This window comes from Homarus americanus, unplaced genomic scaffold (genome assembly GCF_018991925.1).
Source record: "Homarus americanus isolate GMGI-L3 unplaced genomic scaffold, GMGI_Hamer_2.0 scaffold26351, whole genome shotgun sequence".
Classification (NCBI taxonomy): Eukaryota; Metazoa; Arthropoda; class Malacostraca; order Decapoda; family Nephropidae; genus Homarus; species Homarus americanus.
The window spans coordinates 5,531,217-5,549,714 of record NW_024724368.1 but is presented as its reverse complement, the minus strand read 5'-3'; the positions used below and the strand labels follow the sequence as shown (position 1 = coordinate 5,549,714).

Below are 18,498 nucleotides of genomic sequence, written 5' to 3'. Positions count from 1 at the left end.
GACTATTGTATTAATACCGAGATATCTCGTGACTTGTCCTTCCAGCATAACTATACGTGGTTAGGTCTGACCATCCCCACCACAAGCCCCTCAATAACTACATACCCTGTACACTTGAGAACATTGTAAAAAGTATAATGAAAACCTTATTGACGTAGCTAACAAGAATAAAAAAGCTGTATATTCTACACAATAAATATCGTGAGGAAGAACTTGCGTAAGGTAAATACGACACTTACTGACTTACAGTGTGATGTCAAAGCCCGGATGCGACAGGAGGACAGACGTGCTCGGCAGCTGTCACGGGACCCGGATATAAAGTACGAGAGATGGAACATGCGTACACTGAAACATTACAGTGTGGAGTATTCTGCACTACTTTATTCAATTCGTCCTAGACTGAGATAGAACTAACTCTATTATCATCAACAAACTACAAAGACACTGTAAGGTTTCCGTCAATTGTATCTAGAGTTCAGTACGTAATTAAAATACAATGATAACAGATGATGACACCTCTGTCTACTGAGGACAGATGAAATATATCTACTGAACAACAATAGTAACTAAAGGGCCACATTGTGATAAAATTAATCTAAATTAACTTATTAGTGTCCATACAACCCACACCTGAAGACAAAGGGACAGCTTAAGAAAGATGAGCTATTTCCATTCCCTGTCGTGGTATATTTGGGTTTAACAGCTGACGAGTGATGAGTCTAAAGGCCAGATTAAGTGAGGGTGTTTGTACCTGTACCTCATAGCTTTGCCGGGCTTCAGCAGTCTGTAAGTACAAATATTCGCGATGGCACAAATAATGTTGCCTTCTGCCACTGCACAGATGAAACTGATAGAGGTATAAAAAAATAAATAAGGCATCTTTCAGACAATTTAATGCTACGTCTAAACAAAACCACTCACTAGTTGGTGTTTCTTCCTTGTAATTGGCTGACTGCTACTCGTCGACAAGGGTAGGAGGTGAGGAGAGACTTTAAGATGGTCGGTGTTGTATTCGAGATTTTGTAGGATTGTTTCGATGTGTTGCTCCTTGGGCCAACGGCAGAATCGCGTGGCTGAGGGTTCAACATCAGGGTTTCCACCGGATCCTTCAGGATGGTTCCCACACGTTTACACACGTTCAAGTCTGGTGAATTACTCTGTTGAATTACCCTGTTGTCGCGTAACAGCTACAATATTAGAAGAGTCTTCATGCAGGGGGCTTTGTAGTGCAGGAATCTTCGATGTCTAGAAAATTCGCAGGGTCCTTCAAGAACGGAATGATGCATTGGGCGAGGATCTCTTGGCTGAAATACGTTCCGTCCCAGCCCTGGCCGCGGTGCTTCATAACCCACATCTTGTGGAGGCCGGTGAAAAGGACAGACACGCCCACGCAGTCAGGAGTTTTGAGTAACTCCCAGTAGTGCCCTTAGTCAGGGATGTCATCGGTAGTCTTTGACCATATTCTGTTATTTTGAGAATTTGGTTTCTTGGTCACGTGAGAGAAAACTTGTCGCTGACATAGCGGAAATTGCACCTGTCCTATTCACTGAAATAATCCGCGAACCACAGCCTGTCGTCAATGATCATTACGGTTTTCCGAGGCTTCGCCAGCTCATGCTAGGCCTTTAGACCCTGCTGGGTGCGAAAATGTCGATTCGTCTCACGGCGTACTGTCATCCGGCGTCAGAGATGAATCTCCTTGGCCAAAGCCCCGCAGCTCTTCTTTTAGCTGCGTGACCCATCCAGGATGATGTTCTTCGATTCCTGAGAGTGAGCCTCGGGACTGCAGCCGCGGAACTCGGTCTCACACTTTTCATTTGGCTTTCGTCAATTTCTTTTCACAAAGTCCTCCGACCTTCCAAGGCGCACAACAACCTAAGTACGTGAAACAAACGCAACACCAACGTCACGAACTTCTCGAAAAGTCACTGCTCGAATGCGATCTACAAATCATATCTTCTGAGAATCGTTCAACAAGTTAGAGGCCATTATCATACCTGAAAAGATAAGGGCATAGATGTACAGTACAGTCGCTACAAAAAGCATCTGCAATTTTTTTTACTAGACAATATGACACAGCGGAGGAAGGATTTGACAATCCTATCGAGACAACAGGAGTCTCAGTGCTTATTTTGACATCCATCGGACCCCACCTTGCGAGCTTGTGAGTGCACTTTCAAGTGGAATAGCCTCAGTTATTCTATTATTGCTATTATTGAAGGTTTAGACTAAACAGGTAGGGATCATTGTTTGGGGCGGCTTAATATATCTTGTTTTATCACTTACTAAAACGTAAGGTTCTGGATTTTAGAATCAACATAATACGTCTTTGTTAATATGAAGACACCAAACCTTAGTCCAACAGAATATGTTTGGAGTATTTAGAGGAGTGGCAGCGAAGCCACGCCCACCACACATCATGGCGTGTTAGGCATCATCAGGACTTTGCCTCGTCGTTGTCAGGAGTTTGTCCGGGATCAAAGGAGGTCACACTTCCCTGCTCCATTGGTGGTAGTGTGGCCAAATGTGTCAATTCACTACTCATACATCGCTCTTAACTTCACAGTAAAGTGTCCAACTGGTGTGTTACTCTCATCGTGTATATTCCAGGTTAATAGCAACACCTCAAGGGTAAATAGCTTTCTTTTCCAGCGTCTCAGTCCTGTGATCCATTCTGGAATGAGTACAATGACATTGTAATTAAAGGTTTGAAGTCTTTATATTCAAGGGATTAAGTTATTGTACTCAAGGGTGAGAGTAATCATACTCAAGGATTAAGTCGTCATACTCAGGAGATTAAGTCATCGTATTTAAGAGCTAAGTCATCTTTAGGACAGGGAAATACTTTCACTTCAAATCAAGTGTTTCAAATGCCCAGTTACATTAAAATTGGCTCAGTCCTTGGGGCAGTGAGGTGTTTTGTATATCTCAAGGGTTCACTATTCTGTTATGGAGATTTACAATTTTTTCATTTGTACAATTTGCTGTATTGTTTTGACGTTTGCTTGAAATATTTCTGCTTCCTATCTACTATGCATTTAGAGCACTGGCCTGCTGCTACCTCCGAGATACCTAACTTCCTTAATGTTATGGCTGGGGATTTTTCGTACCATTTGTTCATATGGACACCTTGGCCACTGTCTTGGCCAAGGGCGCCATAACCTCCCAGCAATGGTGGTCATGTTGTTCTTTGTGTGGTAGTAAGAGTGAGGGAAGTTGTTGTTATTGTTTGTATGGTAGTAAGAGTGAGGGAAGGAAGTGAGTCGGGCCAAAGAAGAAAGGGTAACATCAGGTAATACGCTTCTTTACATGAAAACATTTAAAAAAATGACAGATGAAGCCCAGTATTTCTTTGTTAGATATTTTGGTCCATCTTCACTCTAGGAATACTATATCAAATGCATTGCTAGGTAATCGAAGACTTCATCTCTTGGTTGCCAGTCAGTATCATAACCCGTGTACCCACGTGCTACTGTGTATATAACATCCGGCTCGAGGTGGTGGCTAGAGCAGGAGGACCACTGAGTGAACAAGTCAGGATATAACAGAAATAACACCTGACTCCACCTCCATTATGGCCTCACAGTCTTGGTCTGGCTGAGACATCTCTACGTTACACCTTCTGTTTGAAAGATGAGGTGTTGTTTGACAGGAAGAGAGTAAGTCAACCGTAATATTGGATGTCATAAGGAAACGTTAAATGACCTTTAAGGAACTCGTTACAATCTGATAAGACATAATGAAAGGACAACACAAACCTGTCACCACGTTGTGTAATGCATCAGAAATAATAACAGGAAGGTATTGTCATAGAGGGCAGCAGGTAATGTAAGGAGAAGCATCTATTTCATCACAATATTTCGTTGTGGAGAGGAGCCCGCATGTGCTTCTTACCAGCAACAGCACCAGAATCAACTGCATCAGAAGGAGTAGGGGGAGTGGCTGAGTGCGAGGCAGAGTGGGTATTACAAGGAAGCCGGAAGACCCAGGTGGTGAGGATAAGGACAGCTGGGAGCCGCGGGTGACGGAAGCGAAGCTAAGAGGCGGCGCCCTGCACTCTCAGCGCCAGTCACCACCACGCCTCCCTCGCCGCTCCCCACCGTAAGGTACCGTACTACCCCTGTCATCATCTTCACACTGCCCGTATCTCTTGTGTCCCTCCTCTGCTCCAACCACAGCAACCGTCTCGCTCTTATCCTATCCCGCCTCTTTCAATACTCTCTCACTACCTCAATCCTTCTGCTAAAGGTGTAACAGATCCAGTGCAACAGATCACTGTGGTAGTGTAACAGATCACTGTGGTAGTGTAACAGATCACTGTGGTAGTGTAACAGATCACTGTGGTAGTGTAACAGATCACTGTGGTAGTGTAACAGATCATTGTGGTAGTGTAACAGATCACTGTGGTAGTGTAACAGATCACTGTGGTAGTGTAACAGATCACTGTGGTAGTGTAACAGATCACTGTGGTAGTGTAACTGATCACTGTGGCAGTGTAACAGATCACTGTGGTAGTGTAACAGATCACTGTGGTAGTGTAACAGATCACTGTGGTAGTGTAACAGATCACTGTGGTAGTGTAACAGATCACTGTGGTAGTGCAACAGATCACTGTGGTAGTGTAACAGATCACTGTGGTAGTGTAACAGATCACTGTGGTAGTGTAACAGATCACTGTGGTAGTGGGTAGTGTAACAGATCACTGTGGTAGTGTAACAGATCACTGTGGTAGTGTAACAGATCACTGTGGTAGTGTAACAGATCACTGTGGTAGTGTAACAGATCACTGTGGTAGTGTAACAGATCACTGTGGTAGTGTAACAGATCACTGTGGTAGTGTAACAGATCACTGTGGTAGTGTAACAGATCACTGTGGTAGTGTAACAGATCACTGTGGTTGTGTAACAGATCACTGTGGTAGTGTAACAGATCACTGTGGTTGTGTAACAGATCACTGTGGTAGTGTAACAGATCACTGTGGTTGTGTAACAAACGACAGAGTAACATGACTACGGTGCCCCATGTCAGTGACCGCACTTTCACCTTCAAGATTCGCGGTGCAGCTCCAGACACTGAACTTAAGAGTCGAGTATTTACCACTGAACCAGATAAACAGTTCTCAAGACTTCATGGTGAGCAACATACATTACAGTATATAAATAGTAGACACCGCCAGCGTTTTCTTTAAGACAAGTTTACCACACTTGGGGGTCTTAGCACACGTAAGATGGAGCTACAGTGACGCAAGAGCCTGACTTTCCAGTTACTGCCAAGTCGAGTGTGTCTGTGAGTGTTGTTCTCCGCTCCATCACTGGCCCCCCTGGTCTCAGCGCCTTAGGTACGTTTTCACCTCACCCTGCTACTCTACTGGTAGTCTATGAATCGTGATGGTCGTCCTGGAGTCGTAATAATAGAGTGCCTCACTTTATTACCTGTCCCACTTACTACTTTCGATGCCGGTGAGAAACCTGGCCATTGCAGACTGTGGTGATGCTCGCCTCACCTCACCTTCGATACTGATCCAAACTGTTTATTAACATTATCAACTGCTGTGTTGTTTTGCCACATCCAACGCCCCTCGAACACGTACGCCATGGGTGATAGTGTTCCGGGGTCCCAACTCACTCATCGTAATACCGGGAACGCCTTAATAATGACTACTGATGCGGGTGTGTGTTATTATACTGGTGAGAGGCCCCATCTTGACCCCCTCGGTAACCCCGCGGTGGGCCAGGCTAGTGAAGTGGTTAGGTGGGTCGGATGCTGGAGTGAGGCGTCCAATTATACCTTTTATGGCTAAAAAGAATTTGAACTCTTCCTTTTCGGACAAAGATGCTGAGTCAACCCCGCATTCTACAAAAAACAATGAATTCTACTTGTGGATACCATGACCCAACCCATACTGACGACAGAATTATTACAGTAACCGTGGGAGTATCTTACCCACCTTCACCCCAACAACAATTTGACGCAGAGACAACTATTTAACACAAACAAGACTCATGTGATGTAAACAAGACCCATGTGAATTAAATAGAACCACGTGATATATAAAGACAAAGTGCATTTAATGGGTACCATCTGTTTACGTCTTGGGTCGACCATGGGATATGGTTGTCATACAATGTAGAAACTTAACAGCATAGTTCAGATGACACAGGTGAGGATCGACAGGTGACACAGATGAGGAATAACAGATGACACAGATGAGGTGTAACAGATGACACAGGTGAGGAATAACAGGTGGTAGAGGTGATAAATAACAGGTGACACAGGTGAGGAATAACAAGTGACACAGGGAAGGAATAACAGGTGACACAGGTGAGGAATAACAAGTGACACAGGTGAGGAATAATAGGTGACACAGGTGAGGAATAACAAGTGACACAGGTGAGGAATAATAGGTGACACAGGTGAGGAATAACAAGTGACACAGGTGAGGAATAACAGGTGACACGTCTTCCATCCCCTTCACTTGTCAATCATTTTTTATCAAATATTGTACAATTTTGTCTTTTAAGCTCCATTATAAACATACTGCAGTCATCGTGTAGGTGACCGCTGTGGTGCTGTGCCACACGACAATGCACGACAACAAAGAATACCGTTACGGTGCAGGTAATACGAGATAAAAACATTGTTGGCATCTACAGCATGGAGAAGTTCATGGCTACTGAGGGAAGCAAGAGCTGGCGATCCCTGGCATCTATTGTGTGATGCCCGGCAGAGGCGTTGTGCGAATACGTATAGGGGGTAATGTGGTATGTTTGGTTATTTATTAAGCATAATTTTATCACAATAAGCGTCACTTCTGAGAATAAATATGGCTATTATCTCGCCCATATTATTCTGATAAGACTTCTTCCACTGGCGAAAGATTAACAAAAACTCACCCATTGCTTAGACGGGACCGAATACAGTAAACATGCAACAGGTTAATGTTGGGTCCGGACGTGTTACCTGGCGATGTAAGATTAGAACTCTTTCAGGCAATGGCGTTATTTACCAAAACGTTCAGCTCACTCGTAAAATTTGAAGATCACGCTGATCCTCGAATGCACAATCTTCTGCTGTGAAAATAAAGTTCAACTAACTTCAGCGTCCTAAGCCCAGGGGTCCTCAGGGTAATGGACATTTACTCAGTTCTCGTACAACACATCCAGTTATGTCCTCATCAAATTATTGTTATACCTGAACATGATTGAGATCAAACATGCTGGTGGACTGACATCACTGTGTGAGGGATTATTAACGCCGATAGACATTCTTTAATTAATAACGGCGACAGCGGCGGCCTGGGGTGAGACGTGAGCCTGTAATGTTGAATGTTTTATTGTGGATGACTCATGGTAATTGCCGCCAAACCACACTGACTCACAGTTCCACCAATTATACCTGTAATTTCCCAGACTTAACGAGTCTATTTTGACTTTTCCACACTAAACTATACAACCCGAGTCGTGATGGAAAGGATGTTTGACACTCAGCTCAGGACGTATTAGCCATTAATTAATGAATAACACGTGGACAGTGAATTGTTTTTTATAGTTCGAAAAATTCCCACCACAACACTTAATTATTTATTTCACCTTGTTATGGACTGAAGGAGGTACATATGAGGGTGTGTCCAGGACGTATGACCTGTACTCAAGCCAGGCTGGTCTAGTGCACCATGATATATTGATGAGTCTCCCGTTATTCCTTACCTGTGTCACCTGTAATTCCTCACGTCTGTCACCTGTAATTCCTCACCTGTCACCTGTTATTCCTTATATGTGTCACCTGTTATTCCTCATCTGTGTCACCTGTTATTCCTCACCTGTGTCACCTGTTATTCCTCACCTGTGTCACCTGTTATTACTCACCTGTGCCATCTGTTATTCCTTACCTGTGTCACCTGTTATTGCTCACCCGTGTCACCTGCTATTGTTTACCTGTTTCACCTGTTATTCCTCACCTATGTCACCTGTTGTTCGCCACCTGTGTCATCATGCGGGCCTGGCGTCACTTATCAAAGACAGGTCGAGACATGATAGGTAAATCTCCAACTATAGACTAGAAGTTTGTGAACTTATTGAGTGCTTACTACCAACTGATAGTGATATAGTTATACCGTCTCTGACTCCCACACCAGATATAAGTAGCTCACACTGCCTCCTCAATGTAGAATCGAACCCGAGACGAATAGACTGCCAACCCAATACGACAACCATTCCACCACCGTAACCAGAAAAAATAAAATCTTCATGTCTATCACTCACACTAGTTCTGTGAGTACTGCAGAAGAAAGGCATCGTCTGCCACTGCGAGAGAGAGGCGGGAGACAGACAAGAAGAGAGAAATGTCGACCTGGCTGGACATTATTGAATCAGTCGGTGCTTTCGGTCAAGCTAGTGCCTACAAATCTCATCAGGGGGTCACCAACAACTTGCTGGGTCGCCCTCTCCCTGTATATTGTGTGTTTGGTGCGTGTTATCTTCTAGTGTATTGTGTTCTTTTGTGTTTAGTTATGTTTTATCTCGTGTGTTGCGTAATACTTTGTGGTGAGGGGTGTGTTATTGAATACATTAAATTCTACGTTTTCTGTGGTGTTTTTTTGTGTCGATTTATTTTTGGATAAGTGAATTCTTTTATTATTCTTGGTGAATTATTTTGTGGTGTAACACTCCCCGTAGGTGAGTGGTCCCAGCATCAATTACCAGGACGGTACTTTGGGTAGGCTTTGTCCCTTTGTGTCTTGGACCCAGCTGTGACTGGGGACCTGGGTTCATATCGATTATATGATTGTGTTCCCCGGGTAGTAATCAGCCAGCACGATTAGCAAGCCGTTCGATCTTCCTGGGTTTACGCCTTGCTAACTAAGAGTCTGTCAGTTTTTTTGGGTGGCAGCTGCTACACCAAGACACAGGGCTACACACATCCCTAACTCACATCGTGGTTGTTTTATTGGTGGCAGCTCCTACACTCTAAGTGAATCAATCCACGTCGAGGGTTACACCACCACATCAACGACCGGACATGCACGACCTCGAGGGACGACCAGGATTAAGTTATGTATTATAGGAAGTTCATTATTTTAGTCTGTAGTGAATGTCGTCGTATGCAGGGAGAGGCGAACTGTCGAGTGCAGTTTGTCCTTTGTTTTGCTTTGTCAACTACATAGTTATGCATAGTTTGCTGCATAGTGTTTTGTGATGTACATTTCTTGGTGTTGCAGACTACCTTGTATGGCTCAGTGTATTGCAATGTGTATTATGTGTTGTGTGTTGTGGGGTGTATTATACTTGTGTTGTAGTATTTGAGTCGTTAGTGTTGTGTGTTACAGTGTCTTGTGTTGTGGTATGAAAAGGGAAGTTTATAATATGTTTTCTGTGTTGTACTGTGTTGCTGAGTGCATTATATAGTGTTTGTGTTGTTTTCCTTTGTATTGTGAGGTGCGTTGTTTTGTGAAGTGTATTGTTTTGTATTCTGTTGCATTGCGCCGTGTTTTGTGTTGCATTGGCTTATGTCATCATTTGTATTGTATGTTGCTCTGGGATGTGTGTATTGCAGTGTTTTATGTTTTGTTAATTTTTGTGTTGCACTGTGGCTTTTGACGTGTGTTAGCCCTCTTCATTGTGTATGGAATTCTTTTTGTGTTTCTTTGCTACATTCTTTCCGTTTTGTGTTGCGTTATTATGTGTATTGCTTGTGTTTGTTGATAAAGTTGTATTTTGTGTTGTGATGCGAGATGAGTTATGTAATATATTTGTGTTGGTTTTTATTGTGTTGCATTGTTTCGTGTAATGTGTTGCAATCATGTGTGTGTTACATTACTTAGTGATCTGTGTTGCTTTGAATTGTTGTATATGATGCTTTGAATTATGCCGTGTGTTACATTATTGTGATATGTGTTGGTCAGTCTCTTTTGTGGTTTTGTGTTGAATTTTGTGTTATTGGTTTGAATTATGTGTTTTTTAGGTTGTGTATCTCATTATTTTCGTTGTCTTAGCTTATTTGCTTTTGTGTTCTTATTCTGAAAAAAAAACCTTAACCTGGGTAAAAAAATCCTTAACTAATTTACATTACATAGAGGTACTGTGTTGTCAAGGTTGCGGCTATAATTATTAAGTCTTAAAACACGTAACTGACACCTCAAGGTATAGTGAGTGTAAGACGCGCTCAGTACCTCGCTTTAAATAACTTCCTGTTTCCAACGTCATCGAATCAACCAATCAGGGTCTCAGGTGACGGTCACTGATTGGTTACAAAAGGAGGTTTTCCTTCTGTAGCCAATCAGAGACCGTCACCTAAGACCCTGATTGGTTTGATTCGATGACGTCTGGTTTCTTCACCGAGGAAGTTTGTTGTGAAATATTGACTAGTCATTTAGTTACTGTGCGTGTGGGGGGAGGGAGGGAGGCTGTTTGTGTGCATATGTGTGTCTGTTTGTGTATTGTAAAGTTTAGCAAGTTATTTGATTAACCGTGTGTGTGTGTGTGTGTGTGTGTGTTTTGTCGAACATATATGGTCATGATATACTAAGCATGAAGACGTATGACACTTTATTAAGTACATAGACCAAGTTGATTCAAAGTTCGTGTGCTGGTAATGTGATGAAATGTGTGACATACAAGTTGGTTCTTTGATAGTGTAGTGTAGTGTAGTGTGGTGTAGTGTAGTGTGGTGTAGTGTAGTGTAGTGTAGTGTAGTGTGGTGTAGTGTAGTGTAGTGTAGTGTAGTGTGGTGTAGTGTAGTGTGGTGTAGTGTAGTGTGTGTAGTGTGGTGTAGTGTAGTGTGTGTAGTGTAGTGTAGTGTAGTGTAGTGTAGTGTAGTGTAGTGTAGTGTAGTGTAGTGTAGTGTGGTGTAGTGTGGTGTAGTGTAGTGTAGTATATTGGCCATAAATTCATATTCTTTAATGATAAAATAAAGCATTTATTTCTCTCTGCCTCTTTGATCAAGCACAATATAAAGAGTAAATACGGACATGGCCACTGTGGGGTACACTACAGGGCCAGAACAAAGTAAATATTTATAGTCGGTCCGTTTTCATTAGCATGCAAATTTAAGTTGTTGATTTATGGATAGACCTTAAAGAGTGAAGGTAATGGCTTTTAACTTAAGAAATATTATCTAACCTTCAGATCCAATCTAATTTAATGCCTGATTTACAAGTGTTTTAACCTGTAGAAGAGTTTTACAATTTTTTTTTTCAAGTAAACAGCAATGGTTGTTGTGCCTGTTTATACAAGTAATTACAGTTGTTAAAAAGACGTTTATTTTGTTCACTTAACTTATTCATCTTGTTGGCAAAAATAATTGGCTAAGATGGATCATTAGTAGGGTGGTTCATCAACAGGTTATTACTGGTTGGTTCACTTTGCTCTTTCTCTCCCTGGCAGGTCCACTGGCGACGCTCTACTTGACGGGAAATCCTCGCTAACACGCTCTACAGGTGAGTCTTTTATTACCTGCCCTTCCAACAGATGAGGCTCCATTATCTGTTCCGCAAGTGAGGTAGATTTTTTTTTTATGAAATGTAAGTTATATTGGATAGCAGACACTCTTAACTTACTGCATTCCGACATACACCTGAATCTTAGTTAGGTAGGGAGAGAGAGAGGAGAGGAGAGCCATTTTCACTAGCTGTACACAGACTGGTAACTGTATACACGGTAAGTCATGACAGAAATTAATGTAAACAGATGTTGAAATTAAATACCACAAACAAAATTCACAGGGAACTTGGAGACAAAAGTGTTCGTATTTCATAATAGGATATTCTTTTTACCTTCTGTCCTCTTTTTTTCTTCTAATTGGTAATATAGTCACATAAGCTATTTTGGTCTTACTAGTTCGTATATTACACGACCTGACTAACATATTCTGTGTTTTTTTCCTGCAGGTCCTCACTGACAGACACCTGGTGACTCTACCTTCATCTGTCTCCAGTTTTGTGTGTCTAGAGTCACATCTTTCTCAGTCTGTCATGATTTTCTCCTGTTTTCTGTTTGTTCATGTTCTTTCATTCCTTTTTGGTGTATTATTAAATTTTTTTTCTTCATTTGCTATCTTCCTTTGTCTGTATTAGTTTGTTATCTTCTTCCCCTATTCCCCTTACTGTATCACCTCTCTTCATGTTTCTCTTGTTCTTCATCACCTCTCTCTGAGTTGTGTCCTGTCCTAAACATCCGAATATTAAGGAAGAGAGAAACTTTGTTTATATTTCTCTTCAGGAAGTTGATAATCCATTTCCTCGTTACTGTCAATATTCTAAGGTCGACGTGTCACCCTTCAAACCCTCTCCTTCCTTACGCACACACACAACCTTACCACCTCATTCACAATCCTCATAAATCTTACCTCCTCTTTTTTAGCATTAATTTAAAATCCTTCCCAGAGATACCTAAAACAGAAGATTTAAAGTAACTTAAATTTCCTCAGAATACTCACGAGCTTGATTCCCTTCAAATCCCTTTTTAATTTATCCTAAAACACCTAAAATTAATCCTTTTCCCGCCCAAACGTAAACACAAACATTCACCACTTCCAATTCACTACACCCAAACCCCTATCTCTCTGTTTCTCTGACCCCTTCATCATCTATCTCAGTCTTATACTCTTGTTCCTCTTCTTTTCTCTGTCTTCATCGTGAATAATCTACTTAGGTCATATCCCTCTTTCCTCCCAACTACTGCAGAAGACAGGGGCATCACCAGCATGAGCCTACGAGAGACGGATGGTTTAACAGGGAGTAGTAGCCTCTAGTGTTCGACGGTAAGAGTGTTTATACGTGGCCTCCCTCCTACTGTGGCCATCATAATGTGGATTCATTACGGCGCTTCATTAAATGGCTTCGTATGGCCTCTTTTTGTGTTTTTTAAGTGTGGCCTCTATGATGTGGCTTTTCCTTATTCGGCCTCCTTAAGTGATTCTATGTGGCCTCAGCTTTGGTCCACTATCTGTTTGAGTGGTGGCGTTCTTGTGACCTATTCTTTGTGGGTCTTGTATGTGGCTTCTCATTGCAACCTTTTTTATGTGACTTCCATATCGCTTCTGTTTATATGGCCTTGCGTATCAATATGTGGCCTTCTGTAGCGATATGTGGAGAGCTACGTCTTTCTTCGGGATGTAAAGTACCTATATAAAAAAGGTGAATGTGTGATAAGTTGATCCTTGGAGGTTATTTAAGTTGATATATATGGCAGGAATAGTAACTCAGAGAGAGAGAGAGATTATCCTTAACTATTCAAAATATATTACGATAACTTGAGTAGATTTAGATGACACTTCGAGAACTAATTTATCCCACAAAAATTGATAGGTAAAAATTTTATTAAATGGGATTTAATGCAAATCAATTTCTCAGTAGAATGATTTAGTTTTTGACTGTTGAAGTTCGCTCTAATATCTGATGCTATTTTTTCAGCCATCTTTTTTATTAACGTCATGTAATCAAATACACTGTACGTGAACAAAAAATAAGACACATTCTAAAGTATCGAACGATTTCCTATTAAGTTTGCTTCACTATACAGTAATTAACTAACATTTAATTAGAGTGTTCATTAGTTCTTGGAGCTTAGAGTCATGTCCCTTATACACCTCCTCATTAAACGAGAATTAGCTCACAAGTCTCGGGGGTTCAGAGAGTAACAAGGTGCGACTTGACCTGGTGTTGGCGGGATCGATACTGACTGACATCAACTCTTGAGTCCGTCCCACACCAGCTGCCTGAGGGTTTAGTCGTCAATTATTTTTGGATTTCCTAACGGCGAAGATCTGACATACTTTCACTTTCCTCCTATTCATACGTCAGGGAGGGAAGAAAGCCATAACGTTAACCAAAAATATTTATATTTCGAAAATATATTATTGCTCATATGTGTCTTTAGTATTCAAATGGGAAATTAGAATTCGTGTTCGGACTTGCGAGTTAATATCTTTTAAAACACACCCGCCAGACCGTCTACATACACCACTTTTTAGTCCAGAAATCTGATGTGGAATCCTTATTAGAACTCTGATTTATTTATTTTCGACCCATTTACCCAATGATTTTATCTAAGTTAATACAAAAGTTAACAGAATTTTTGTTCCTAAACATCTTACTAGATTGGCTGCTCCATAGTGAAGATGAACTGTCTTTCATGTGTTCCGTATCACGTCTTGCATCTATGGCCGCTTGTTTCGGTTACCTTCGACAGCTTGAAGAAATAGATTTTGTGTTTTAGATTTTGTTTAGGACCTCAAATGTTCTTATACGAGATCAGTCGTGACTTGTTTGAAGAGTCTTCACTCCTGAAGTCTTTAGCTTATTTAAATAATCAAAGCGTCTAATTAGAGGAATATTTATAGTCACTGAGGTATAGTATTTCACCAGTATTGCAGTAGGTGTGGCCTCTATATGTAGCAACCCAAAGAATATACAGAGCCAATCGATTATTTTCCTGTGCAAACAAATATTCTCAGAGAGGCGTTCTTTATTTTTCACCGGTCCCCCATTTGTTGCTGTTCTCGACAACGACGCGCAGGTCCCTTGCCGTAAGTGCAGACGTCAGGAAAATACTATCAGCAGAGTGGTTATACTTTTGACTATATTGTACATTTTATTATTTTAATGGCATTTGCCAATGAATCGACCATTTTAAGAATTCATTCAAACATTTGGAATTTATGTAAGGTCTTCATGACTTAATAACTTTTCAATAATCTTGGCATTGTCAGTAACTTCATGGTGACGCTGGAGATATTTTCGTCAATAGTTGTTGTAGATCCCAAAGAAGGAAGGTCTCAAGCTGGATCCCTGCGGTACTCCACTCAGAACTTTTTCAGCCTGATTCTATTTAGTTGAGAACTATTCCTGATTCCTGTCTTTGAGCCAATGTTTCATCCTTTCCAATATTTTACTAGTGCTGCAAAGAGCTTGAATTTTCATAAATATTATTGCACGATGAATTTTATAGAAGGATTAGAGAAAACAAAGACAGTATATGACCTGGGTACCCCACGTCAATGCAATGTGTTACTTTTTAAGAAAATGTGAGCTTATTTGTTTAGCATGAGTTGTTCTTTGTGAACTCAAATCGTGATGCCTTAAAGAGACTGCTCTTAGATGATGATGGATCGTGAGAGCATTTTCTAAAATATTTTGAAGAACTTGCAGATATGGAGGTTAGACTGTGATTAAGATGCTGCTATATTAACTCTTCTGCTAATGTTGAGAGTCTGCCCTGAAGCAACACCAACTATCACATTCATATTTTTTGTGTCATTCATTTACACCAATTTGACTAAGAAAATCCACTTTGTTTGTTGACCAATGTTGTTTGTTTTCTGCTTTTCTTGGATACACAACGGCGACTTAATTTCTTCTTAAATCCCTGTCTCCTGTGACTGGTGGGTGGCGTCCCGGCGGTACACATGACCCTGGCCCCAAGTCCCCCCCCCCCCACGCAGGGTGTTATTATCTACATAAACACGAAACACATTACGATCATTTACAAGGGTTGTTGGATTCTTGTACCGATAGTCAACGTCCTGGTATCATCCGGCGCCACTGACAAGCACATTGTAATGCAGAGTGTTGGAAAACTTACAAGTTATTTACTTACTACAATGTTTGTGGAGGAATTCTCCTCATCAGTTAATAACTAGGCATGTATTCATGTACAAACAAATGACAAAGACATGTTTAGCGCTGGCCTTTTGTTAGCATTGTGTTAGTTATGTTTACGGTTATAAAATTATTATGAGGAGAACGTAGCACCAGGAGGCTGGACGTTGGGTGATGGCGTCACAATGGTGCACGTCACCTGAGCAACAGACAATAGTACTATACTGTATTAACACTGACACCACTACTACTGATGCCCCCTTTACACACACACAGACGTACTGCATATATGTGTCCTGTATATATAAGAAATATTGTCTGTGTGTTGTCCGGGAATTTGTTTCAGTAATAACTGGGGTGAGGCCGGATACCTCAGCTAGTAGGTATATATATATATATATATATATATATATATATATATATATATATATATATATATATATATATATATATATATATATATATATATATATATATATATATATATATATATATATATTATATAATGTGTCTGTGCTTAATATTATTGAGAGAGGCCTCACGCCAAGGGCCAAGGTTACTTTTTCTTATATGCAATTTGGGAAGAGTAAGCAGCAGGTTTCCCTGTCGTAGTGATGATATAAGTAGTAAGTAATAATAAATATTTAGCAAAAGTAATAGATAGGAAGGTAATGTTTATATACTGAGGCAGGAGTTCCTACTATTACCTGCATCGGTTTAACCTGCGAGTCCTGCCACCTTCACGTCCTCCCAGCTATTTTCTCCCACGAATAGATTAACACACGATAAGCGGCTTCTTATCCAGTAATCTATGAATTTTAAGCAGCAGAGTGTGATGACCTCAATTATATGCATGAGTTTTCGAACATGTGATGTGGCTCGCTGAGATATTTTTTCTTCATATTAGTATTAATAGTGGGTATTATTTACAGTGCACAGTATTTCAAAGCTCGGGAAGTGACTGTCGCCGCCGCATACATCCACTATCAGCCTCTGGTCGTGCTAGGCTTGACATCAAGATGGTACAGCCTATCGAAGACGCTCCGGGTGAAATAAATCCAACCTATGCTTAGTGAACCAGGACGGGCGGCTGTGTGACACCTTGTTAGGTTTATCTCAACCTGATATGCAAATTACTGCAGTATTAATAGCTTAGTAGCCGGCAAGATATAATGTGTTGTTTTCAGAAAGAGTGAACCAATGTTTCCTTAGGTTGTAGGTGTGTTAGTTAGAACCCTCGTAGTACTGTAGTGGTTATGGTGTTATGGCAGTCTTCGATAATTGTAAGAAATGAAGAATATTTCTTGTCATCAACTCTCATACATGTTAGTCTTAAGAATACACCTGACATAATGTGATTCATACATACAGAACCTTCACTATAATGACTACTGACAACATAATTGGTGGTAGAAATACTACTTGACTTTGTGCCAGTGACACTGGACGCCTTCTAGGCTGGTGTCCTGTTGTTCAATGACAGCAGGTACCAGTAATCACTAGTAAAAGATGGCATCTGATTGGCTGCTCCACTAATCAGAGAGGCAGGGGTAAACTACATGCTGGAGTGTACAATATTTCATTGTGATACCAGTCGATGTGAAACAAACTAAGTGCTGTTATTCATATATGGAAATCATATAATTAATTCATTAATTTTACTGCCTTACTTATAGATTAATTATTCATGTATGCACCAGGTTAATAAATCATTTGTACTTCAGCCAGTGAGATGCTCACTCACGCACATAAACATATTGCGTTCTTACAATACGTTTTTCAATATAAGTCTTTGTGGATATTATACAGCTTAAAATACTATCTGGACATTTATATTCTATCACAAGATCTAATTTAATGAGCCAATCAGAACCGTCGTTTAGCAGTTCTTACTTCTTGTATAAGTATGACAACAGAGAGCCAGGTGGGAGCCCAGGCTGCACGTCTACTCCTTCGACAATGACCTGTGAAATTTCTTATCTTAAGGAAAAACAGGGATTTTATCATTATTAATATGATCATTATCTATCAGCATCACATGTGATTATTTAGGTCAAATTCTTAATTAATCAGCACAATGTGTCGCGTGTGAACAGGTGTGTCGGTCTATCACACACAGTACTTGGCACAACAAACATTTACTAAAACGTTCCTTGTTACCTGAGCACGTGACAGACGCGGCCCTGTTGAGTTTTTCCCACGTCTCTGATAACAAACTCTTGGTTTTCTTTTTTCAGGTGAGTCAAAGTGGAGGTAACGACCAGCCTCTCGAAGATAAGTATAAATATTTTGTTGTTGTTGAGTCGGTGACCGCTAACGTGGGTTACTTAACAACGTGTAGCCTGGCTCACGCCTCCCTCCACCTGGTATATAATGTTCCCTCTTAAAATATATTAGTAAATTAACGAAAGTGATCAGCATTCACTTTTTATCGGCCATTGTATGAGTGGTTCAGTGGCAAGAGAAGTTAATAATCAACAGGTAGAAGTATATTTCTAGTGTCGATATATATTAGGTACCAACTTATTAAATACATATATGACAAGAAGTTCTGTAATATATAATTACTATCTACGAACTATTACCGAGGCATGTGTTATAGTATGCGCTTACCAAGATAACACATATGTCTTCCTTCCTGTGGTGTGGTGGCTGGCAGAATGGTTGGCTCCAGAAAGGTCGTTGTGTCGGTCCTGCTGGTGCTGAGCGTGATGCTGATGGCGTTGCTGCTGCTTCCGTCTGCCGCCGCCGCTGCCAACAAGGTCTCCGTCTGTATCAAGAACTGTGCCCAGTGTAAGATCATGTACCACGACCACTTCAAGGGCGGCCTCTGCGCCGACTTGTGTGTCCAGTCCGGAGGCAAATTCATCCCGGATTGCGGTCGACCTCAGACCCTCATCCCC

At 41.0% G+C, this 18,498-nt stretch overlaps 1 protein-coding gene and 1 long non-coding RNA gene across 2 annotated transcripts; both read left to right on the top strand.

Annotated features, from left to right (window-relative positions):
- The first annotated feature begins 3,881 nt into the window (after positions 1-3,881).
- LOC121864279 (lectin-B-like) lies at positions 3,882-4,690 on the top strand. The gene is made up of 2 exons (XM_042363366.1): positions 3,882-3,958; positions 4,249-4,690. The coding sequence occupies exons 1-2, from the start codon at positions 3,882-3,884 to the stop codon at positions 4,688-4,690; spliced, it is 519 nt and encodes a 172-aa protein (XP_042219300.1).
- Positions 4,691-4,702: 12 nt separating this feature from the next.
- On the top strand, positions 4,703-18,247 carry LOC121864220. The gene is made up of 3 exons (XR_006088567.1): positions 4,703-5,338; positions 11,382-11,434; positions 17,833-18,247. It is a non-coding gene; the product is annotated as an uncharacterized LOC121864220 (long non-coding RNA).
- The last annotated feature ends 251 nt before the right edge of the window (positions 18,248-18,498 follow it).

Bases quoted from the DNA above. Each gene is read 5' to 3' on its own strand.
- LOC121864279 (XM_042363366.1), top strand. From the start codon at position 3,882: ATGTGCTTCTTACCAGCAACAGCACCAGAATCAACTGCATCAGAAGGA. The intron at 3,959-4,248 runs GTGGGTATTACA...CTTCTGCTAAAG, and splicing joins GTGGCTGAGTGCGAGGCAGA to GTGTAACAGATCCAGTGCAA.